The 18,342-nt window shown below is 58.2% G+C and overlaps 2 protein-coding genes across 7 annotated transcripts in view; one reads left to right on the top strand and one right to left on the bottom strand.

Annotated features, from left to right (window-relative positions):
* Position 1: 1 nt before the first annotated feature.
* On the bottom strand, positions 2 to 9,392 carry CCDC92B (coiled-coil domain containing 92B). The gene is made up of 4 exons (XM_040082813.2): positions 9,326 to 9,392; positions 4,400 to 4,553; positions 2,285 to 2,332; positions 2 to 702 (listed from the first exon to the last, which is right to left on the bottom strand). The coding sequence occupies exons 1-4, from the start codon at positions 9,368 to 9,370 to the stop codon at positions 2 to 4; spliced, it is 948 nt and encodes a 315-aa protein (XP_039938747.1). The 5' UTR covers positions 9,371 to 9,392.
* A 2,295-nt stretch (positions 9,393 to 11,687) lies between these two features.
* Positions 11,688 to 18,342, top strand: part of RAP1GAP2 (RAP1 GTPase activating protein 2) — a 56,472-nt gene continuing 49,817 nt past the window's right edge. For 4 of the 6 annotated variants that reach the window (XM_040082330.2, XM_040082331.2, XM_040082329.2 and 1 more), the window contains exons 1-2: positions 15,005 to 15,125; positions 17,508 to 17,624. In XM_040082330.2, the coding sequence (XP_039938264.1) occupies positions 15,076 to 15,125; positions 17,508 to 17,624 (167 nt within the window). In that variant the 5' untranslated portion in view covers positions 15,005 to 15,075. Of the gene's footprint in view, positions 11,765 to 12,040; positions 12,083 to 15,004; positions 15,126 to 17,507; positions 17,625 to 18,342 lie in introns of those variants that run through there. The other 2 variants (XM_040082334.2, XM_040082333.2) reach the window with 2 other exon arrangements.

The following is an 18,342-nucleotide window of genomic DNA, read 5'->3' as shown; positions in this document are numbered from 1 at the left end:
CCTACTCCTGGGCCCGGGGGGCACCGTGGGGGCCGTGGGCACCGTGGGTACCGTGGGTGCCGTGGGTGCCGTGGGCACCGGCCCCCTGCCTCTTGCCAGGCTCGCCCTTGGCCGGCCTGGCCCTGGCCGCCGGCTCCTGCGGTGGCTGCCGCGGGGGCCGCTGGCCCCGGGAGGCCGCGGCGCCGCCGGCCGAGGCGCGGGGCTGCCCGGGGGGCTCCGGCGGCGGGCGCTGCGGGCCGTGCGGCCGCGGCGCGTACAGGAACAGGGCCGGGTCGGGCATGGCGTCGTGCTCCTCCTGCGAGGGGTCCCTGGGCCGGGCGCCGTCGCCGGGCGGGCGCCGGGCGGGCGCCCTGTGGCCGCGGCGCCGGGGCCGAGCCTCGGCCGGGGGCTGCTCGGGGGGCGGCCGCCCGCCCGCCCGCGGGGCCGGCAGCCGCTGGGCCGTGGCGTGCAGCTGCAGCGAGAGGTAGGCGGCCGCCTCCGTCTGCTTCTGCAGCTCGGTGTCGAGGATGGTGACGCGGTGGCTCCGACGCTTCAGCTCCTCCAGGAACCGGCGCTCCTTGCTGCGGAGGCTGGACCGCAGCGCAGCCACCAGCGTCTCCTTGTGCTGCAGCTCCTTGCGCAGCTCCAGGTTGTCCTTCTCCTTCTCCTGCAGCTGGGCCTCCATCGCCCGGCACTTCTCCTCCAGCTCGCGGTCCAGGACATCTGTGGGTCAAGGCACACGGGGGTCAGGAGGGGGAGCGGGGGCTCCGCCGCTCCTGGCAGGTCCCCGCACGCTGCCGACAGGGACGCGGCTGCCGACCACTCCTGTGCCGGCCTGTCCCAGCTGTGCCCTTGAGGCTGCTCGGGTGCTCCTTGGAGCTGGGATCCAAAACTCCCAGTGCGCTGCCCGGGCGCGCTGCCAGCGCTGGCACAGGAGCGCGGCGCAGGCCGCGGGCACGGGGCAGTGCAGAACACCCCGATGCGGGGTGAAAGCAGGAGTCAGTTTCAATGGAGCGTGTCGTTGCCATGGAACCTGCTGCCTCTACCTTGCTGCAGTTTTAAAATTTCCCTAGGTAAGTAGTTTTTCACCCTAAAAGTGACTTTGAATGTGTGCAGAAGGTGTTGGGGAGCACATGGGCCTGGAGAGAAAAGGAAATGGTGCGGGGAAACCATCAGCCCACCTTTGGAGGGACTTTTGGCCTCAAGCCCCAGGGTCCAAAGCCTGGTTAGTCAGGATGGAGATTCTAATCCAAGATTACAGAGTTGGGCTGTGCTCAGCAGGGAAGGAGTCTCCATCCTGAGAGGGGGGAGTGGGTTCTAGGGAATGCTGTCCTGGGGCAGGATGGCCAGGCAGCTTGGGAATTCTCAGCTTGGGGTTCTGGGGCCAAGCTCAGTGGGTAGGGCCGGGCTGGACACCTGACCCCAGCCCTGGCCGCCTGCTCCAGCACCCAGCCTGTGGCAGGGTGCAGGCCGGCACCTGCCCACGCTCCCTGTCCTGCCCAGGCCTGTTCCCATCCTCTGCAATAATCTGCTTTTTATGATGTGATTGGCAGCCGCTTACAGCCTCATCTCCTCAGTGTTTCTGCAGCTTTATAATGAGGTCTTAGGAAGGCAGTTGCAGGCAGTAATTATTGCATGAATCGCATTAGAAGAGCAATCATTTGATGGCATCGTAAATGAGGTGCTGCCCCATAAACGTGGCAAAGTGATTGTGCAGCTCTAAAAGGCTGAAGGATGGGCAGGCACCGAGGATGAGACTCGCTGCATTGTAGCTGGTGACACCCCGATGGCACCTGGTGGCTTGGGCAACAGGCCCTCTGCCAGCAAAGCCCAGGGGTGCAGAGAAGGGACCCCTGGCCCCATGGGAGGGGCTGGGAGTTAGGAATTCCCATGGAGCCAGCCATGGCACTACGTGAGGGTGCCAAGGGCAGGGACCCCGCTGGACCCAGTGAGAGCAGCCCACACCCACCCTGGGCCCGGCTGTCCTGGCACTGAGGACACAGCACAGGCTGGGGCTCGGTGCCAGGGACCGTGCCCAGGCAGCGCCAGGGAGGAGTTTCCGTTTCATCTCTGGGACAGAGGAGGGAGAGAAGCCAGGCTGCTCACAGAGCAGCCTCTGCCGGCCGCGGGGCTCCCGGGCATCACCAGCGTTTATTGGGCTGCCAGCAGGCTGTGCACGCTGCCTCCCCAGCCCTACCCTCAGCCCCACTGCCCCCTCAGGCAAGGTCCATGTCCCCCTCTGGCCGCAGGCTCTTCTACACCCACACCTGACCCCCTTATCTCGTGCCCAAAGCCGTGCTCTCACCTTGCTGGCGGGCCTCCAGCTCTTTCATTTCCAGGTCATGGGTGAGCTCTGCAAGAGAAATCCAACAGGACTGAGGAGGAGCATCCCACCCATTCTGTGCTCCCCATGTCCTCCTCTGCACCCTCTGAGGCACAGCACATCACTGTGGCTGCAGTGCTATCGCTGCCCAGCCCACACGGGAGTGTGGCCCTCTTGGAGCACCAGCCACAGGCTGAGCTAAAAATAGGCAATTCTGGGAATTTATATGTTATTAAGCAGCTTCAAGGCCAATACGTTGTCCGCAGGAGGCTCTGCTCCTCTGACAAAGCCTTTCCTTTTTCTGAGAATTGCTGAACCATTTTCAGTGATTTAAACCAGGACAAAGAGCAGAGCAATGGACTGAAAATAGACCAAAGTGTAAGCTGCCGCCCAAAGCATTTCATAATTTACTGCTCAGGCTGATTGCTGCCTCTGCACGTGACGCAAGCAAGGACAGCCTCGTCCCAGCACGATGTGCCTGCAGAAGGATGCTGCCCTGCTCCAGGGCAACGCGGAGCTTCCAAATCCCTTCCAAATCTCAGGAGCTGCAGCACCTAGCTGTCTGCTCAGCCCCAACGTGCTGCCTCCTCTCTGCTGCTCTTTGCCTGCTCGCTGTCTAGCCGCAGGCTACAGCAGCAGGTCACAAAGGACAGCTCAGGGGCCTTCTGAAGTTCACTTTACCCTGCACTCTTACAGACTGTCCCTTTTGAATTAATTATCACAGCCCACCCAACCACTAACAGCCCTGAGCAGAGGAACAGAGTGGCAGCAGCAGCAGCAGCATTCAGCTGTTTGGGGGCTATTTTTTTCTCTGAAAATGAGTTCAAATGGTTAATCTTTGCCCTACATTTTTCTTTTAATCTGCTTTTGTGTTGACTCTAATCCTCATCACTGCCATCCTTCTGAAACCGAACACTTGGCTCAGGCTGCTCTGCCTGTCTGTCTTGGAAAACAAATCTGTAGTGAGAAGGCAGAAGTACCTGAGAACGTAATGCAGTTTCTGGAAAGTGTTCAGCACTCTCGACTGCCCTGGTGGGAATCAATGGCCATTGTGCTGTTTTTCTGAGGCTAAAATAATAGGTTTGGAGTCTCAGATGTATTTCAAATGAGAACCAAAGCAGCTGCCTATTTCCAAAGACATCATCCTGCTGAGCAAGTGCAGGGATGATGCACAGCCTGGGGTCCCAGTTTCTGTGCTGGGGCCAGGGGGCTGGTGCTGATCTGCCTCAGCGCAGTCCCCATGACCCCTGAGGGGCAGCTGAGAACCACCTCTGTGGGAGGGAGAGCCTTTCCCACAGGGATACCTCAGAGAGACCGAGGGGATAGTGAAAAAGTCATAAACAACAGTGCCAGCAAGGCTCCACAGGGCCACAGTGGGGAAAAACTGACTTAGAGACTACTCTCCTCCTGCAAACAGCCCCCAGATAATGACACTCAAATGCCAGCAAAATCTCCTTAAAACTACCCAGGGGTTTCCCCCATCATTCCTGGCAGACCCACACACTTCACCCAGGAGGACAGGACCCCTCACTCGGATATGGTTGTCCTTGGGTCACACTGGGAAGGGGAGACCACCCGTGCAGTGGGCTCATTTCAGCCCGTGGGGACAGACCCCCCAAGTTTGATTCAGGCAGGAGAACCCCTGAAGAGGCCGTAGATGAAACCATTAAAACAATGAAACAGAACAGCAAAAGCTCAGAAAGGATGAGGGAAAAAAGCCAATTTTAGCAGTGCATACATTCCTTTGCTTCCCAGGAACCTGGGAAAACGAGAGGGTGGAAGACAAGGAGTAATTAGCTATGGCTGAATTATTGATGAGAGCAGCAGCACAAGTTGGAATGAGTTTCAGTGGTGGCAGAAGGCTGGGAAGCCATCACTCCTGCAGGGGTGGCTGCAGGGGAGTGTGACGCTGCGGGGGGCAGCTGTGCACCCCACAGCCGCAGCCAGGCAGGGCCCCGTGCTGCAGCCCGGCACTCGCCTCCTCTGCGTCCTGCTGAGCACCCGTGTGAGCACCCCGGGGTGCTAGCAGCAGCTTTCCTGCACAAGGTGCTCCGTGAGCACTCAGCTCCCACACGCCGTGGCCGCCCCAGCGCTCACCTGAGCAGTGCTTCTGCAAGCGGAGGATCTCCAGGTGCAGGTCATGGAGCAGCTCCATCTGCTCCTTCTTCAGGAAGGCGATGTGCCGCTGCACGCTCTGGATCTGGTGCTCCAGGGACACGGTCTCCATCGCAACCAGATTCACAGTCCAGGCCTGCAGGGAGCGGAGATGGCTGGTGATCAAACGTGCAGCAGTGCGCTGGGCTTGCAAGCCCCAGCCCCAGAGCCCCTGTGAGGGGCAGAGCCTGTGGGGCAGAGTGGTGCCTCCTCTCCTCGACCCTCTGCACGGGAGCTGTGGGCAAAGCGGCTCTGCTCAGCCGATCCCCAGGGAATGGCCTCAGCCCTCTCACCTTCCAGCGCCTCTGGGGCCGGCTCCTGTCCTGCCTGCTCTGAGACTGCACAGGCAGAAAATCCTGCTGCATGGACCCTGGCATCAGAGCATGCATGTCTGTTCTGAATTTGGCCCTAGGGAATACTTTATCACTGAGTAGGATGCGTCTGGGACAGGATTGCTCCCCATTGTCCCCAGGTGGGGGTTGCACCAGGGATGATTTTTGGCTCTTGCTTGACAAGCCCCACATTACACAGCAGCAACTGCAGCCAGCGATCCAGCACATGAAAAATACAATATGCTCTGTCTAACCCGATCAGCACTGCATGGCTAGGAGAGTCGTGTTTGCTTCCAGGGGAAGGAACATCTTCCCTGATAATTAGCCTGGCAGACAAGAGCTGCTGGCAGGCTGTGCCAGGCAGCCGAGCTGGGCTGGGGGTCCCTCCCCACCTCATCAATGGCCTCGGCAAAGCAGCTGCAAAAGCCGCCCACCTGTGCTCTGCACAGAGAGATAAAAATAACCCCTGAAAGAACTCTTTATCCCACAAAATACCGTGTTGTGGTGTGTGGAATCTGTCCTTGCTCCCTACACACAGCCCAGAAGGAGGGAAGCTGCAGCAAATCAAGGTAACCTGGCAGTGCTGGTTGAGTGGCTGGACTCAATGACCTGAGAGGTTTTTCCAACCTAAATGATTCTATGGGGAAATGCTGTGCCACAAGCCTGAGGGATGGAGTGCATCATCCTGTCCCTGGGCAGCTGCTTTGCACATCTGACTCCAGTTTTCTCTCTACAGAAACTGCAATTAGCACTGTGGCTCACTCCTCCAGCACCCCTGGCATGGTCACACAGGGCATTTTGCAATTCCTGCAACCAGAATGCATTTAAGATCAACCCCACAGTAAGTGGTTGTGGCAGTGCCCCAAGGTTAAAGCTTTGTTCCTGCCAAAAGCTCTGAAGATTTGTGACACCTCTGCAGCCAGGTCTCCACGTTCCTGTATTTGGTGAGGTGGGGGGTGCAGGCTGGCTGGGGACAGCTGAGCACCCAAGCTGCTGGTAAAGAAGTGATCCAAAGTGCATTGTCCTGTAGCTGTCCTTATGGAAGGTGTCAAACCCAGCAGTGCCAGGGGCCTGGGGCTCGCCAGGCCATGCTCCTTGGAGGACCGTTATGTCCTGGTACCAGTGCAAGAGTAATGGGAGTTATTTGGCTTCTGCCAGAGGCCAGGAATGCAAACCACACCACGGTACACCCTCCTGCCAGCCCTGGCCGTGGTGGGCTGAGCTTCTTGATGGGAGTTGTGGTACCTCATCTCAGGAAACATCAGAAAGTAGGTTGGCCGAAGCCCAGGGGACATGTACTGCTATTTTCAAGCACTTTGTTCTGTCTAGCTGAAATGTCTTTAGTAGAAATGGCTGTAAATTTTCCATTGAACTTTCCCTTCTCCCTTTAAGTAGGAAACTGCTCTTTTTTTAAATCAATGAAAATGTTTTCTTTTAAATATAATTGATGATTTCAAGCTGCAAAGAAAGTCAAAGAAAAAAAAAATCTGGAATTGAGATGTTTGTTGTCTCTGATTTGGAAGCGGAGAGCCTTCATAATTTACCTGTGTATGTGGGAAAAGAAGCCTGTGTCCAGAGTTGCAGTGGGAAATCCTTACTGGGTTTGAATCAGCTTTACCTGTCCAACATGACTTCCACATTTTCCCTTGAGAACCAGCTCTCAGCTTGTGGTGGGAACATCTGAAGTCCCCCATGAGGGAGTGAGCACCTTGTTCTGTTTAGCCATGAACCTCCCACCAGTACTAAGGGCATGGAGGGAGGCAGGGGTGGAACACAGAGGCAAGCAAGGCAGGAGCTGCCTTCACTGGAAACGAGAACAATGCTGGAAACAGTCGTGCTGTTGCCCAAGAGCAGTGATGGGAAGAGCTCTCCAGGGATTCTGGGGACCCGAGGCTGCAGCTGTTCACCGTTTGCAGCCCCATGGGAGGGTCATGTTGTCCTCTCTGCAGGTCACACAGCTCTGCCCCCCAGATGATGATGTAAGAGCCAGAGCTGTTAAGGAAGATGCAATCTCATCCTGAGGCTTAAGTAGCATCAATGTTGGAGTGTCCCTAACCTTACCAGAGGGCAGTAGATGAGTGTTTGCATCTCCAAGGCAGTGTCCACCTGTTACCACGAAGGGGTTCAGAACCAAACTCTCAACAGCTGGTATCATCTCTCCAATGCTTCTGAAGGTAAGTGGGATTGCAGCAGCATCTTGAGCCTTTAGTTTGATGTGTGCCTTCTGTCATTTCATGCAGTTCAGTCCTTGGGCAGTGTTGGGAGTTGATAAGGATTAGCTGCTGCTGCTGGCTGATTTAACACGTACAGGGTCACTGCTGCTCCCAGCTGGTAACACCGAAACTCCCTGTGCCAAGGGCTTCAGAACACCCACAGTGGTGATGACCAAAAGTCTGTGCAGTGAGCCATGGCAGGAACCTTCACCCTGTGCCACAGACACGAGTGCCAAAGCATGGTGACTGGGGCTGTCCTTCCCACGGCTCCTCCTGCCCCAGCTGGGTGAGTGTGGCTCCAGAAGAGTGGTTGTTCTGCAGCAAACAGGGACGCAGTTGGGTGTCCCCACTCTGATCCCTCCCTTGCTGCTGTGGCTGCTACTTCTCCTTTCCAGACTAGTTCTGAGATGCCAAGGCAACTGGTGGTGGAAGCTCTCACCGTGACCGTGTGCTCTGTGACTTTGACGAGTTATATATGAGATTACAACCCTAGAAAATAATGTCATTCATAACAAAAGCCAAGAGTAAGTGATAGTAGTCCTCTTTAGCTTGGGGGATGTTCTGTGCCCTTGTGCCTCTGAGAGTGGTACATGTGCACACACAGCAGCAAAGGAGGCAGCAGCTGCGCAGTGGGGTTTGCCCCTGTCAGAGGTGACACCTACAGCCTGAGCTGGCCCCTGCTCCCTGCAGAGCTCTGCCTAAACAGCTCTCTCCGGTTTTGGAGACTGGACATCCACGGATCTTTGCTCCACCGTGAGAGCTTTCCAGGAACAAGGTTCCCTTGCTGATCCTCCAAGGTTTTGAGCACAGAACTGATGAGGCAGCACTGGGCTCAGCCTGCTCCAGTTCCCCTCATGGAGTGACTGTGGCCATGGCCTTGACTGCTGAGCCTTCCTGTGCACCTCTAAACGACATCTTTTTCTGCACTCCTTGTCCTTTCACTGTGCAACCATGACCTTTGGCACAAGCATATTGGGAGTCTGGATCTCAGCTGCTTCTTTCAAAGTGCTGGTGGAAAACCCCTGTGAGATTTACAATTCCATCCCAATTTATCAAATTCTTATTTCACAAACCAAAATGACTGAAGCAGCCTCTTGCAGCAGCTACAATGACCAATTCAGTTGCAAGTCTTCCAAGAGCTGATTTCCTTTGCACAGACAGCTTGATTGAGAATTTGCTTCCAGGGCAAAACTCTGCTTAAGTCTGCTGTTCAGTGGAAATCAGAATCCCAAACCTCTGACCCAAGAAAAACCCTCCATCCCAATGATGCATCTGAAAGGAAGATGCAATATTGCATATCCACGTACCTCTGTACACACACCATTACACAACGGTCTGGCCCTTATCTGTGTGATTATTATTCCCCATAAATGAGAATTTTTCCGGGAGTCAGAGGGCATGAGGCTTGCAGGAACAGGTCGATAATTTGTCCTGCTGTGGCTGCCAGCAACCTCTTCTCCATCACATTAAAACATACGCAGAAATAAACACTCATACACACTAGAAATCCATAGTGCTTGGTATTTACAACTCAAAGGATATAAACTGCAGCAATGCCACTAAGCTAGTGTATCTTTAAATGTAGGGAAATCAGGAAAGCAGGAAGCTCAGAAACTTGCAGAAGGTCACAGAGGCGGTGGCAATGCCAAGAATAGAAACCAGAGGTGAAATCCTGGCCTTGGAAAAGTCAGTGGGAAACCTTCCCTGATCTCAGCAGAGGCAGAATTACACTTGGAGTGCTGTTTGCTATTCATTATCCGTCAGTATCTATTTACAGATAAAATCAATAAGGACGGTGATTATAAATTATTGTGTTTCTTGCAATTCTCTGGGCACAACCGACTGAGGAACGGCCCCAGTGAGGCTTGTCAGGGAGCTGCGGATGCTGAAGGCAAGGCCGTGCTTTCTCCTCCCGGCTCCGAGGGAAATCGCTACGGATCCAGCTCCGGGAGCGGAACCGGGCCATCGGCGCCGCTCCGGGCCAATCCTCGTCCCCAGCGGGGGAACCCGCGGTACCGCCCGCACGCCGGGGCTCGGCAGCGGCACTGGCCGGGCTCGGCAGCGGCACTGGCCGGTCCCGGCGCTCCGCGGCGGGCGGCAGAGCCGGCAGGGCTCGGGGGCCGCGGGGACAGCCCGCCGGCGGGGCGGCCACAGCGCCGGCGGGCTCGCGTACCGGGAGAAGCGACTTCTAGAACCGGCACGGCGGGGCCGCGGGCAACTTCTGCGGGGCCGTCCCCGCTGCCCCGGGACCCCGCCCGCCGCGCAGCCCGGCCCGCGCCCCCCGGCCCCCGCGCCGCCGCCCCGCCCCGCCGCCGGTGCCTTACCTGGGGGGAGCGGCGGGGCCCCAAGGGGCGCCCGCTCGGCGTCATGGGGCGGCGGGGCCGGGGCCGGGGCCGGGGCCGGGGCCGGGGCCGGGGCCGGGGGCCGGGGCCGCGCCGGCTCCCGCGCTGCCCGCGCTGCCTGCGGCGGCCCCGCCTCGCCCGGCCCGGCCCCGCCGCCCGTAAACAGGCGGCAACGTGACCGGAACTGGGGAGCTCCGCCGGGGCGGAGAGACCCCCGCGCCGGGGACTCTGCCCCGGGGCCGGGCCGCGCCGAGCCGCCGCCGGGGCAGCCGCATCGGGGCCGGGGCGCCGATCCCCGAGACCCTCGGGGCCCCGTTCCCCTGGACCCTCGCTGCGGCTGGGCCCCGCTCCTCGGGGGTGTCGGGGTCCCGCTCCCCGGGACTCTCGGTGGGGCCGGGGTCCCCCTGCCCGGGACGGTCGTGTCCCCGCTCTCCCTCCCCGGGGATTCGCGGGCCGCAGCTCCCCGCCGCTGTCCGCGGTGCTGAAGCCCGAGGTCGAAGCGGCCCCGGGGGGTCCCGCGGCCGCCGCCCGCTCGGCCCCGGGCGCGGGGACCCCCGAGCAGCCACGGGAGGTGGGAGCGGGGGGCTCTGTGTCCGTGGGGAAGGCAGCGGCGGTGTGTTCCTGCGGGGGCTACAGTGTCACCGCCACTCGGGGGTGCGAGTCAAATGCGGGTCGGTACCGGCTGCAGCCAGTCAAACCAGAGAGACGGTGAGAGAAACTTGTTTACTCAGGTGGCTACTGATCTTTCATGCCTTTTGTTTGTGGTGCCCAGACCAGCTGGGGCTTCACATTCAAGGATGACTCAATCCTTTGCGCCTCTGTGCCGGCAGGGAGGCTGGGATGCGGTGGCCTGTTCCACGCTGCACGGCGGTGACGGCACAGGAAAATGGTAGCGTCCTCCCCATCAGCTGACAGTCTGCTGATTCCCGTTCTCTTAAACCCAAATGTGCCTAGAGAGTGCGGTGTTTTCCGGCTCTGTTGCTGAATTGTGCTGCCGTCTCCCCGTTAAAACTGCTGCTGCAATCCTGTATCTCCGTGTACAACCAGCACAACGAGGAGTTGTAGGGGAGCTCACAGAGTATGGTCTGTGGTATCATTCTGCCATCCCACATCCTTCCCTCCCCTTGAGCGCTTCCAGGCTCTGAGTGGTGTTGGTGCTCCACAGATCCAGCGAGGGTGTGCTGTGGCCAATACACTGCCCTGTGCCTGCAGCAAAACGCACGCTCCAGGTGTGATACAGAGGGTTTGGGACATCTATGCACAGTAACGGCCGAGGACTGGACCCTCACCTGATGCACAGTGGTGGGGTCCAGCCTGGCCTGTTTCTGGTAGCACAGAAAGACTGGCCTTTGTGTTAGGGCTCATCGATGGAGACTAAGTTTAGTTCTCACAAAGAAAGAAATCACTAAGTCAGGAGAAAAGATGAGCAGTGCGGTCTGAAGGTCTATGCATGCACAAGAAGCTCACTTGCAATAGGTTATTCAGACAGATCTGCTTGCAGCCCCAGACAGCGCAACAGAGAGCTTCAGAGCCTCCCAATGCTCACCCAGTCATGCCAACTCCTATGTGGGCCTCCTCTCAACTTGTGTTCTCTGAAAAGTGAGTTCTTCTTGAAAACAGATGCATGAAGGGGGAGAGTGCAGCATTTCTTGTTCAGAGCAGCACTGTCTCATGTGGAGCTCCTCAGGTCAATGCTTGCCAGGGCATCACTTGTCCCTCTCAGGGCAGTGTGACATGTTGGGGTGTGTGGATGTTTTTAATGTCTCCCTGTGTCTTCCCCTGGCTTGTGTGCTAACTTTAGTAGCAGTGAGCTACAGATGGGAGGTGGGGGGAGGGAAGAGGGGGAATGTCTGAGTGCATCATGTTTCACAAGGTTTGTACAATTTTCATTGATTTTCCACTGGATAAAAGACAAGCCTGCAGTCAAGGTCAGGCACTCAGGGACAGAGAGCTGCTCTGTAAATGAGGTCATCGCTCCGGGATGCAGCCTGCCGGGCGGGACAGCAGCAGAGCACAGCGCATCCTCTGCACCCAGCATGGCACAGGAAATGTCGGCTGCCTCCACAGCGAGCACCTGGCCGCCTTGGGTCACTCTGGTGCACACACTCTGGTGCAATTACACTGCAACTCTTCCCCACTCCCTGCTTGCTCCAAGAGACAGGAACTCCCTCTCAAACAAGTCTGAGGTTACAATATAGTGAGGCAAAAATGGCAGGAATACCTATTCAGGAGGAATTGGAGGGTCGCTGCTGCCACCCCACATGCGTGACTGAGCTCCAGAGACTGCTGGGTAGAGGCTGTCAGCTCCTGCCTGTTATACTCCAGCCGGGGGACATCTCACAGCCCTGTGCCTCGGTGGGAGCGCCGGCAGCCCCTGCTCACGGAGAGCCACGGGACAGCAGGCGTGGGGAGACCCACCAGGTGCCTCCGCTCCGGGTTCCGCTGCAGAAACCTGGCTTTTCCCCTGCTTCCAGGCTGGTGGAGACTGGGGATGCAGGATGGGGGATGTGGGGATGTAGAGGTGAAGTGTGCGGGGTGAGGAGACGTGGGATGAGAGATGCGAGATACGGGTACTGCGGATGGGGCTGCGGGCGGCAGCGCTTCCGAGCGGGGCTGGGCCACGGCGCTGCCGCTGCTCCGTGCCGGCACTGACCTCTAGTGGCACCGGCACCGGCACCGGCAGCGGCACCGGCAGCGGCACCGGCAGCGGCAGCAGTGTGGACAGCGGTACCGGCTGCGGTAAGGATAAGCGGTACCAGCACCGGTGCAGGCAGCACCCGCGCTGCCGTGTGTGCTTGTGTCAGTGTCTGTCTGTCTGTCTGTGTGCTTGTGTCAGTGTCAGTGTCTGTGTGTATGTGTGTGTGTGTGTGCTTGTGTCAGTGTGTGTGTGTGTGTGTGCTTGTGTCAGTGTCTGTCTGTGTGTTTGTGTGCTTGTGTCAGTGCGTGTGTGTGTGTGTGCTTGTGTCAGTGTCTGTCTGTGTGTTTGTGTGCTTGTGTCAGTGCGTGTGTGTGTGTGTGCTTGTGTCAGTGTCTGTCTGTGTGTTTGTGTGCTTGTGTCAGTGTCTGTCTGTGTGTTTGTGTGCTTGTGTCTGTGTGTGTGTGTGCTTGTGTCAGTGTCTGTCTGTGTGTTTGTGTGCTTGTGTCAGTGTCTGTCTGTGTGTTTGTGTGCTTGTGTCTGTCTGTGTGTGTGTGTGCTTGTGTCAGTGTCTGTCTGTCTGTCTGTCTGTGTGTTTGTGCTGTGTATGAGCGTGTGTAGGTGTGTGTTTGGTGCTGGCTGCATTCCCGCTGGACGCCCCGGCGCTGGGCAGGGCCCGGCCGTGCTGCCCTGCGGGGGGAAGGTGTGCTGGGCACCACAGCCTCGCTCTGTCCTCGCCGGTCTCCCAGTCTCGCTGGGGTCTGCTTGATCCCGTCTTACCGAGGCGCTCATCCCGAGAGGGCAGGTGAGGACAGCAGCCATCCCCCAGCCAGCGGGCAGGGACAGGCCCCAGGCAGCACCTGCGGCTGCTTTGGCCCTCCATCCCTCCTTCCCGGGGCTGCCAGAGGAGCCGATGGACGGGGCCTCTGCCTGCAGGTCTGGATGTGGCCAAGGGCCTGTGCTGGGTAAGCCCAGGTCCCTTCAGTGGTGACTGATTGCCAATGAATCCCAATGGCAGCTGCATCCCACGTGCACTGGAGTTAACATGATTCCTGCGCCCTTCCAGGGTGGCTACGGGAGTGCTCTGAGACCAGAGCTTCCCCCCACACACCCCCAAGTTAATTATTAGGGGGTTTTTGCATTTAATTTATAAATGAGTTTAACTTTGCCTCAGATATTATTTTTCAACCTAATTGAAATGTTGTGTGTGTGTGCTTTCTAATTGCTTTGAAGAGCCTAATAAGAAGCTCCTTAAAGTCTAAAGGCTAAAAGCCGGAGGGTTTTAATAAATTTAACATTAGCTTAACATTTCCACAGGGACTGGAAAATCTCCTCATAAGGATATTTGCTTGAGCTAAGCGATGAAATTTGTCCCTCTGCGTTAGTGTGTATGTGATATGTGAACGGTCCAATTTTTAATCTTTCTCATGCTTTAAAAACTTTTTTTCAGTGAAAGTTGCTTTTATTTTTGAATCTCCCAGGTCTGTAAAAATTATTGTGCTGAAGCATGAGTGGATCAGCTCTGGGGCTGTAGGGGCAGGAGGGCGAGTTTCAGCCTCTCCCTGCTTCCTCCTTGGCCTCTCTCTCATCCCTCCAGTCCATCCCGTCACTGCTTCCCTGCCCGTGACCGTGCAGCCAGTGCCGGGGCTGGAGGGGAGCCGAGGCTGGGGTCAGTGCCAGAGGAGGGTCAGGCAGGGCTCTGCTCAGGGCACTGTGAGTGGTGGGAGCGGTGGCACCAGCTCGGCTGTCCCTGTGACTCTCTCCATTTACTAGAGTGGGTTCATTGCGGCTCTCGGGCTCTGCAGAGCGTGGCCCCCCTCAGCCCGGTGCTGCCTGACCATCAGTTGCGATGTGCAGTGATTTCCTGGCTGCTGTTTCAGCTCTCACACACTCGAGGCCCAGCTGCTGGGCTCCCCTGGGGATCCCATCTACAGCTGCCCACCTGGCACGTGGACACATTCTCTCTGGACAGGTTGTTCTCTCCAGCCTTCAGCCCATAAATCGTAGGAGATGACAGCCCCTCTGGAAGGCAGGTCACTGCCCAGATTTGGGGGACCTTTATCTGAATTCCCCTTCTGTGGCCCAGGCAAGGCACAGCCTCTCCAGCTACCGTGGCCCAGCAACCTCTGCTCCCCGGCTGCAAGGAAGCATCAGTGCCCTTCAGATGTGTTTGTGCCCAACAACAGCAGGACTCAGAATTACCAAATAAAAATTTACATGAGTAATTAACGCTATTTGCTTCAAATGAAGCTGTTGGCTTGTGGGTGCAGCTCCTGGGTTTGCTGAGCTGTGAAATTAAGTTCTCAAAGATCAGAAAAGTGAGGATTTAGGGCCAGAACACTGTTTTTGGGAAACAGCTTCCAGTGTGGTTGAAAGCACCTTGAAGTAACACCTGACTGCATGTGTGGTTTGCTTCCTGAGCCCCCTGCAGCGCCCAGGGGCTCTGGGAGGGAAACTCCAGCTCAGGCAGGTTTTACTTTGAATTTACTTTGAATTTACGGGAGAATAGTTCTGCCAGTTCTGCCAGGTGGGTTGGGTGGGTGCTCTTAAAGCGAGCAAGGACCGTGACAGGACCAGGGGCGGGGTGCAGCCCCCGGGCCGTGCAGGAGCGGCCTCCGCTCACCCCCGCGCACTTGGAGGGATTGGGTGAGTGGGGGGCCTGGCGGGGGGCAGGATGTCGGGGCCCCGTTTTGGGGTTTCTTTCCCCCGTGGCTGCTCCCGAGGCACTTTGGGATGCTCAGCGCGGATTTGCCCGAAGTGTTTAGAAGGCTGGGAAGCGCACGTTTCCTTGGAGCCCCGGATGGGATCCAGCCGGTCCGTGCGAGACTCCGGGGTCCGCGGAGCGGTACCGGGGGCGTTGCGTGCCCCCGGGGGTGCCCCGGCGGGGGCATTGCATAACGCTTTACATAAGCGGGCAGAGCGGTGCGGCCCCCCCGCACCTGCCCGGGGCCGGGCCCCCCCCGGGTCCCCCCGGGCGCCGGAGGGGGCGGGAGCGCAGGAACCGGCGCAGCCGCCCGAGCCCGGGGCCGGTGCTGAGCAGCCGCCGCCGGCTCCGAGCGGGGTCTGCGGGCCCCCCGTGCCCGGCGGGACCCCCGGGATGGCCTCGGGCAAAGCTGCGGGGGAGCGGCGCTGGGAGCTGGTGCGCTGGTGAGTGCGGCGGACCCTGGCGGTCCCGGCTTTCTCGGCAAGGGGGACCCGAGATGGAGACCGGCGGGGGCTCAGGTGGAGAGGGGTCTGGGCTTTAGCCTGGGGGAAGCTTTCAGCCCAGGAGAGGAGGAGAACCCAGGCTGGGGGGACACGGGACCTCGCCCTGGATCTGGGACGCTGCAGGGCGCTCCGAGGGGCGCCGCGTGGTCCCGGCTGGAGGGGGGCTCTCGGTGGAGAGGGGCTCTCGGTGGAGAGGGGCTCTCGGTGGAGAGGGTCTCCCGGCTGGAGGGGGGCTCCCGGTGGAGTGGGGCTCCCGGTGGAGCGGGGCTCCCGGTGGAGCGGGGCTCCCGGCGGGGCAGCTGCTCCAGCCGGGGGGACACTTGGGGGTGCAGGGAGCGGGCGGGACCGTGCTGGGAGGGGGATCCCTGGCAGAGGTAGAAGAGTCGGATCCCGAAGGGTTTTTTGCGCTTGGGAAGGGGTCCTGCCCACTGAGGAGGAAGCGTGGGAGCGGCAGCGTGCCGGGGCTGCCGAGGTCCACTCGTTCCGGGAGATTCCCCGGGACTCGCGCGGCGTGCTGAGGCTCCTCCGATCTCTGGCGTGCGGGGACGGGGCTTGGAACAGGGCTTGCTCTGTGCCCGGAGCAGCCGGGACGGGCTGACATTGAGAATGAGCTTTGTATTCTTTTATGTTGAATTGTGCAGTTTGTGACGTCCGAAGCTTGTGACTTTTGAGCAGGGCGCTGCGGCGATGCCAGGCTGTGGCTGGATGGCTCCGTGGCGCTGCTGATGGAGGCGCTGGGACGGGGCCCGGGCGGGAGCAGAGCCCGAGCCAGGCCGGCGCTGGGTGCCATCGCCCTGCTCTGGGAGGGAGCCCCACAAACCCGGGCGAGTAGGTAGAGCGGGACTCACTGGAGCTTTTTCTCTCTCCCTCTCTGTCCCCCGCTCCTTGCAGCCAAAGACATTTTTTTTCCCTCACACACTTGGACAAACTGTTATAGCAGCTGCGTGGCCGGGCTGTTCTGCATCCCCACTTTCCAAGGGACACCCTGGCCTCCCTGCCTCTGCTCTGCACAGAGTTCTCATATAGCAGAGCTGCAGGGAGCACTGGCATTGCACCATGCTTGGTTGCTTTTAACTAGAATATTGGCAGGTCACTCTGTGCTGGCGGTGCTCAGGGAGCCTTTTGGGTTTTCCTTCAGCTGCAGTGGAAGCCTCAGTTGCTGCACTGTCACTGCCCCCAGCTCCAGGGACCCCACAGTGCTGGGCTGAGCTGAGTGGGCTCAGGCAGGTTGCAGAGCCCAGCAGCAGCAAGCGGGGAGCTCATGGCTCTGTGCAACATCCCCTTGGCCCCATCCAGACAGTGTGGGCACATCCCTGCAGTTAACATTGAGAATGAACTCCTGGAGCATCCCTATGCAGAGGAAGGGACAGGAGCTCTCTCCTGCTCTGGCTGAGGTTCATGGATGCTGCAGCTGTGTGTGCGCGTGTCTCCAGTCAGTACTACAGGGGCTTCAATTAATTAACTTATTAATTATTTGCTGGTGAAATTTCATGTTCGGAGGAGTGCGTGCGAAATGCAGCTGGCTGCTGGGATGGAAGCAGGCAGCAGGATTTTGTTCCAAAAGACGGAAACAACTGCAGTTACCAGAATTTTTCTCATTTAACAGGGAACCCATACTCTTCTAATCAAATTCATAACCACCAATTCACTTGACTATTACTTGATAAGCCTCAACATCTGTCCTGGCATTTGAAGCAGTACTAGAAAGGCCTTAGTCTGGCCTTGGAGCCAGAGACAGCCTGGGGACGGGGCTGGTCTCGGGGGTGGGTGGGTGCTGGGGGCAGGCTGTACCCCAAGACTATGGTGCTGAGCAGGGGGTGCTGTACCTCTGTCCCTGGGCCTTTACAGGGAAATGTCCTGTGCTTCTTTGGAAATGTTTGTTCTTTGCTTTCCTGCACATGGTGGTTACAGGGGTCTGTGGGTCTGGTCTGAGGGCCCCAAGTGGTTTGGGGGCTGTACAGGGATTGCAGGTGGCAGCAGCCCTACAGATACCCATGGAGGGTGCAGGGACCCCTCCCTGGGGGTGGTCTCGAGGGATGCCCTGTCCCAGACATCCCCATGTGCCCGTGGGGCAAGGGCTGGTGGGCAGTGAGGGATGGGGGTGGCACAGGGATGCAGGCAGATGGGCTGTAGAGTGAGTTTCTGCTCCCACTGAGGAACGTGGTGGTGTAGGATGTGGTGGCACTGCAAAGCCAACCACTCCTGCATGCAGCCGCTCCTCCATCCAGCCGCTCCTGCATCCAGCCGCTCCTCCATCCTGCCGCTGCTTCCCTGCAGTCCAGCGCTGATGAATATTTCAGTCTCTCTTGATGTTATTTTTAGGTACGTGCGAGAAGGCCGCTTTCGCATTGAGGAGAGGACGCTGACGGCTTTCCAGTGGCTCTACTCACCCCACCAGCACCGCATCGTCAGCCGGGCAGACCTGGGCTCCCCCAGCAGGTGAGGGGGACTGTGGGGAGCACTGGCACAAACCCTGCTGTTTGCTCTTTCACAAGCCCTCGTGGTTTTGACATGGGCCTCCTGAGCCCCGGGCTGTCTGGGAGCCCTGTGATACATGAACCTCTTGGGCTTTGCTTTAAAATAAAGTCCAGGTGCAGTGGTTACACCAGGAGATGCAAACAGCACATAAGCACTGTTTATTTTAAAGCAGTGGACAGGACAAACTACCACCTGCCTGCCCAAACTGTTCTTGTAATCTGCCCAATGCTTTTGGTCGAGGATCTGCTTTATGCATGCAGCACTTGAGATTTACTTAAAAAACAGATGGGCGCCAGGGGCTGTGTTTCCCCCAGTTATCAGTGATCATTGGAAAATATCTGTTCTTATTCCCCAATTTTGTTCGGTGCTTAAACTCTCCCCTCAGGAGCCACATCCCAGGCATGTGCTGTGGCTCTCCCTGCTGATGCATATGCATCGCTGTGGGTTCCCATCCCGTGTTTGATGATAAAATATTAGCATAAAAGCCTCATGGGCCTCCAGACACAGAGAGCAGCATCTGTTCTCTGGCCTGTGAGGAGCCCTGGAACACACTGAGGCCCTGAGTGGCTGTGACACTAAAAGCTCTCCCCTCTCCATTTCAGCAGCAGTTTTACTCCAAGAGCCCTTAAAGCCCTGAAGTATTTATCTGCCTGGAATTGCATGGATGAGGACTACAGTG

The sequence above is a fragment of the Hirundo rustica genome, chromosome 19 (assembly GCF_015227805.2).
Source record: "Hirundo rustica isolate bHirRus1 chromosome 19, bHirRus1.pri.v3, whole genome shotgun sequence".
NCBI lineage: Eukaryota > Metazoa > Chordata > Aves > Passeriformes > Hirundinidae > Hirundo > Hirundo rustica.
Note: the sequence above shows the minus strand (reverse complement) of the source record. Positions and strands in the feature narration are given on the sequence as shown.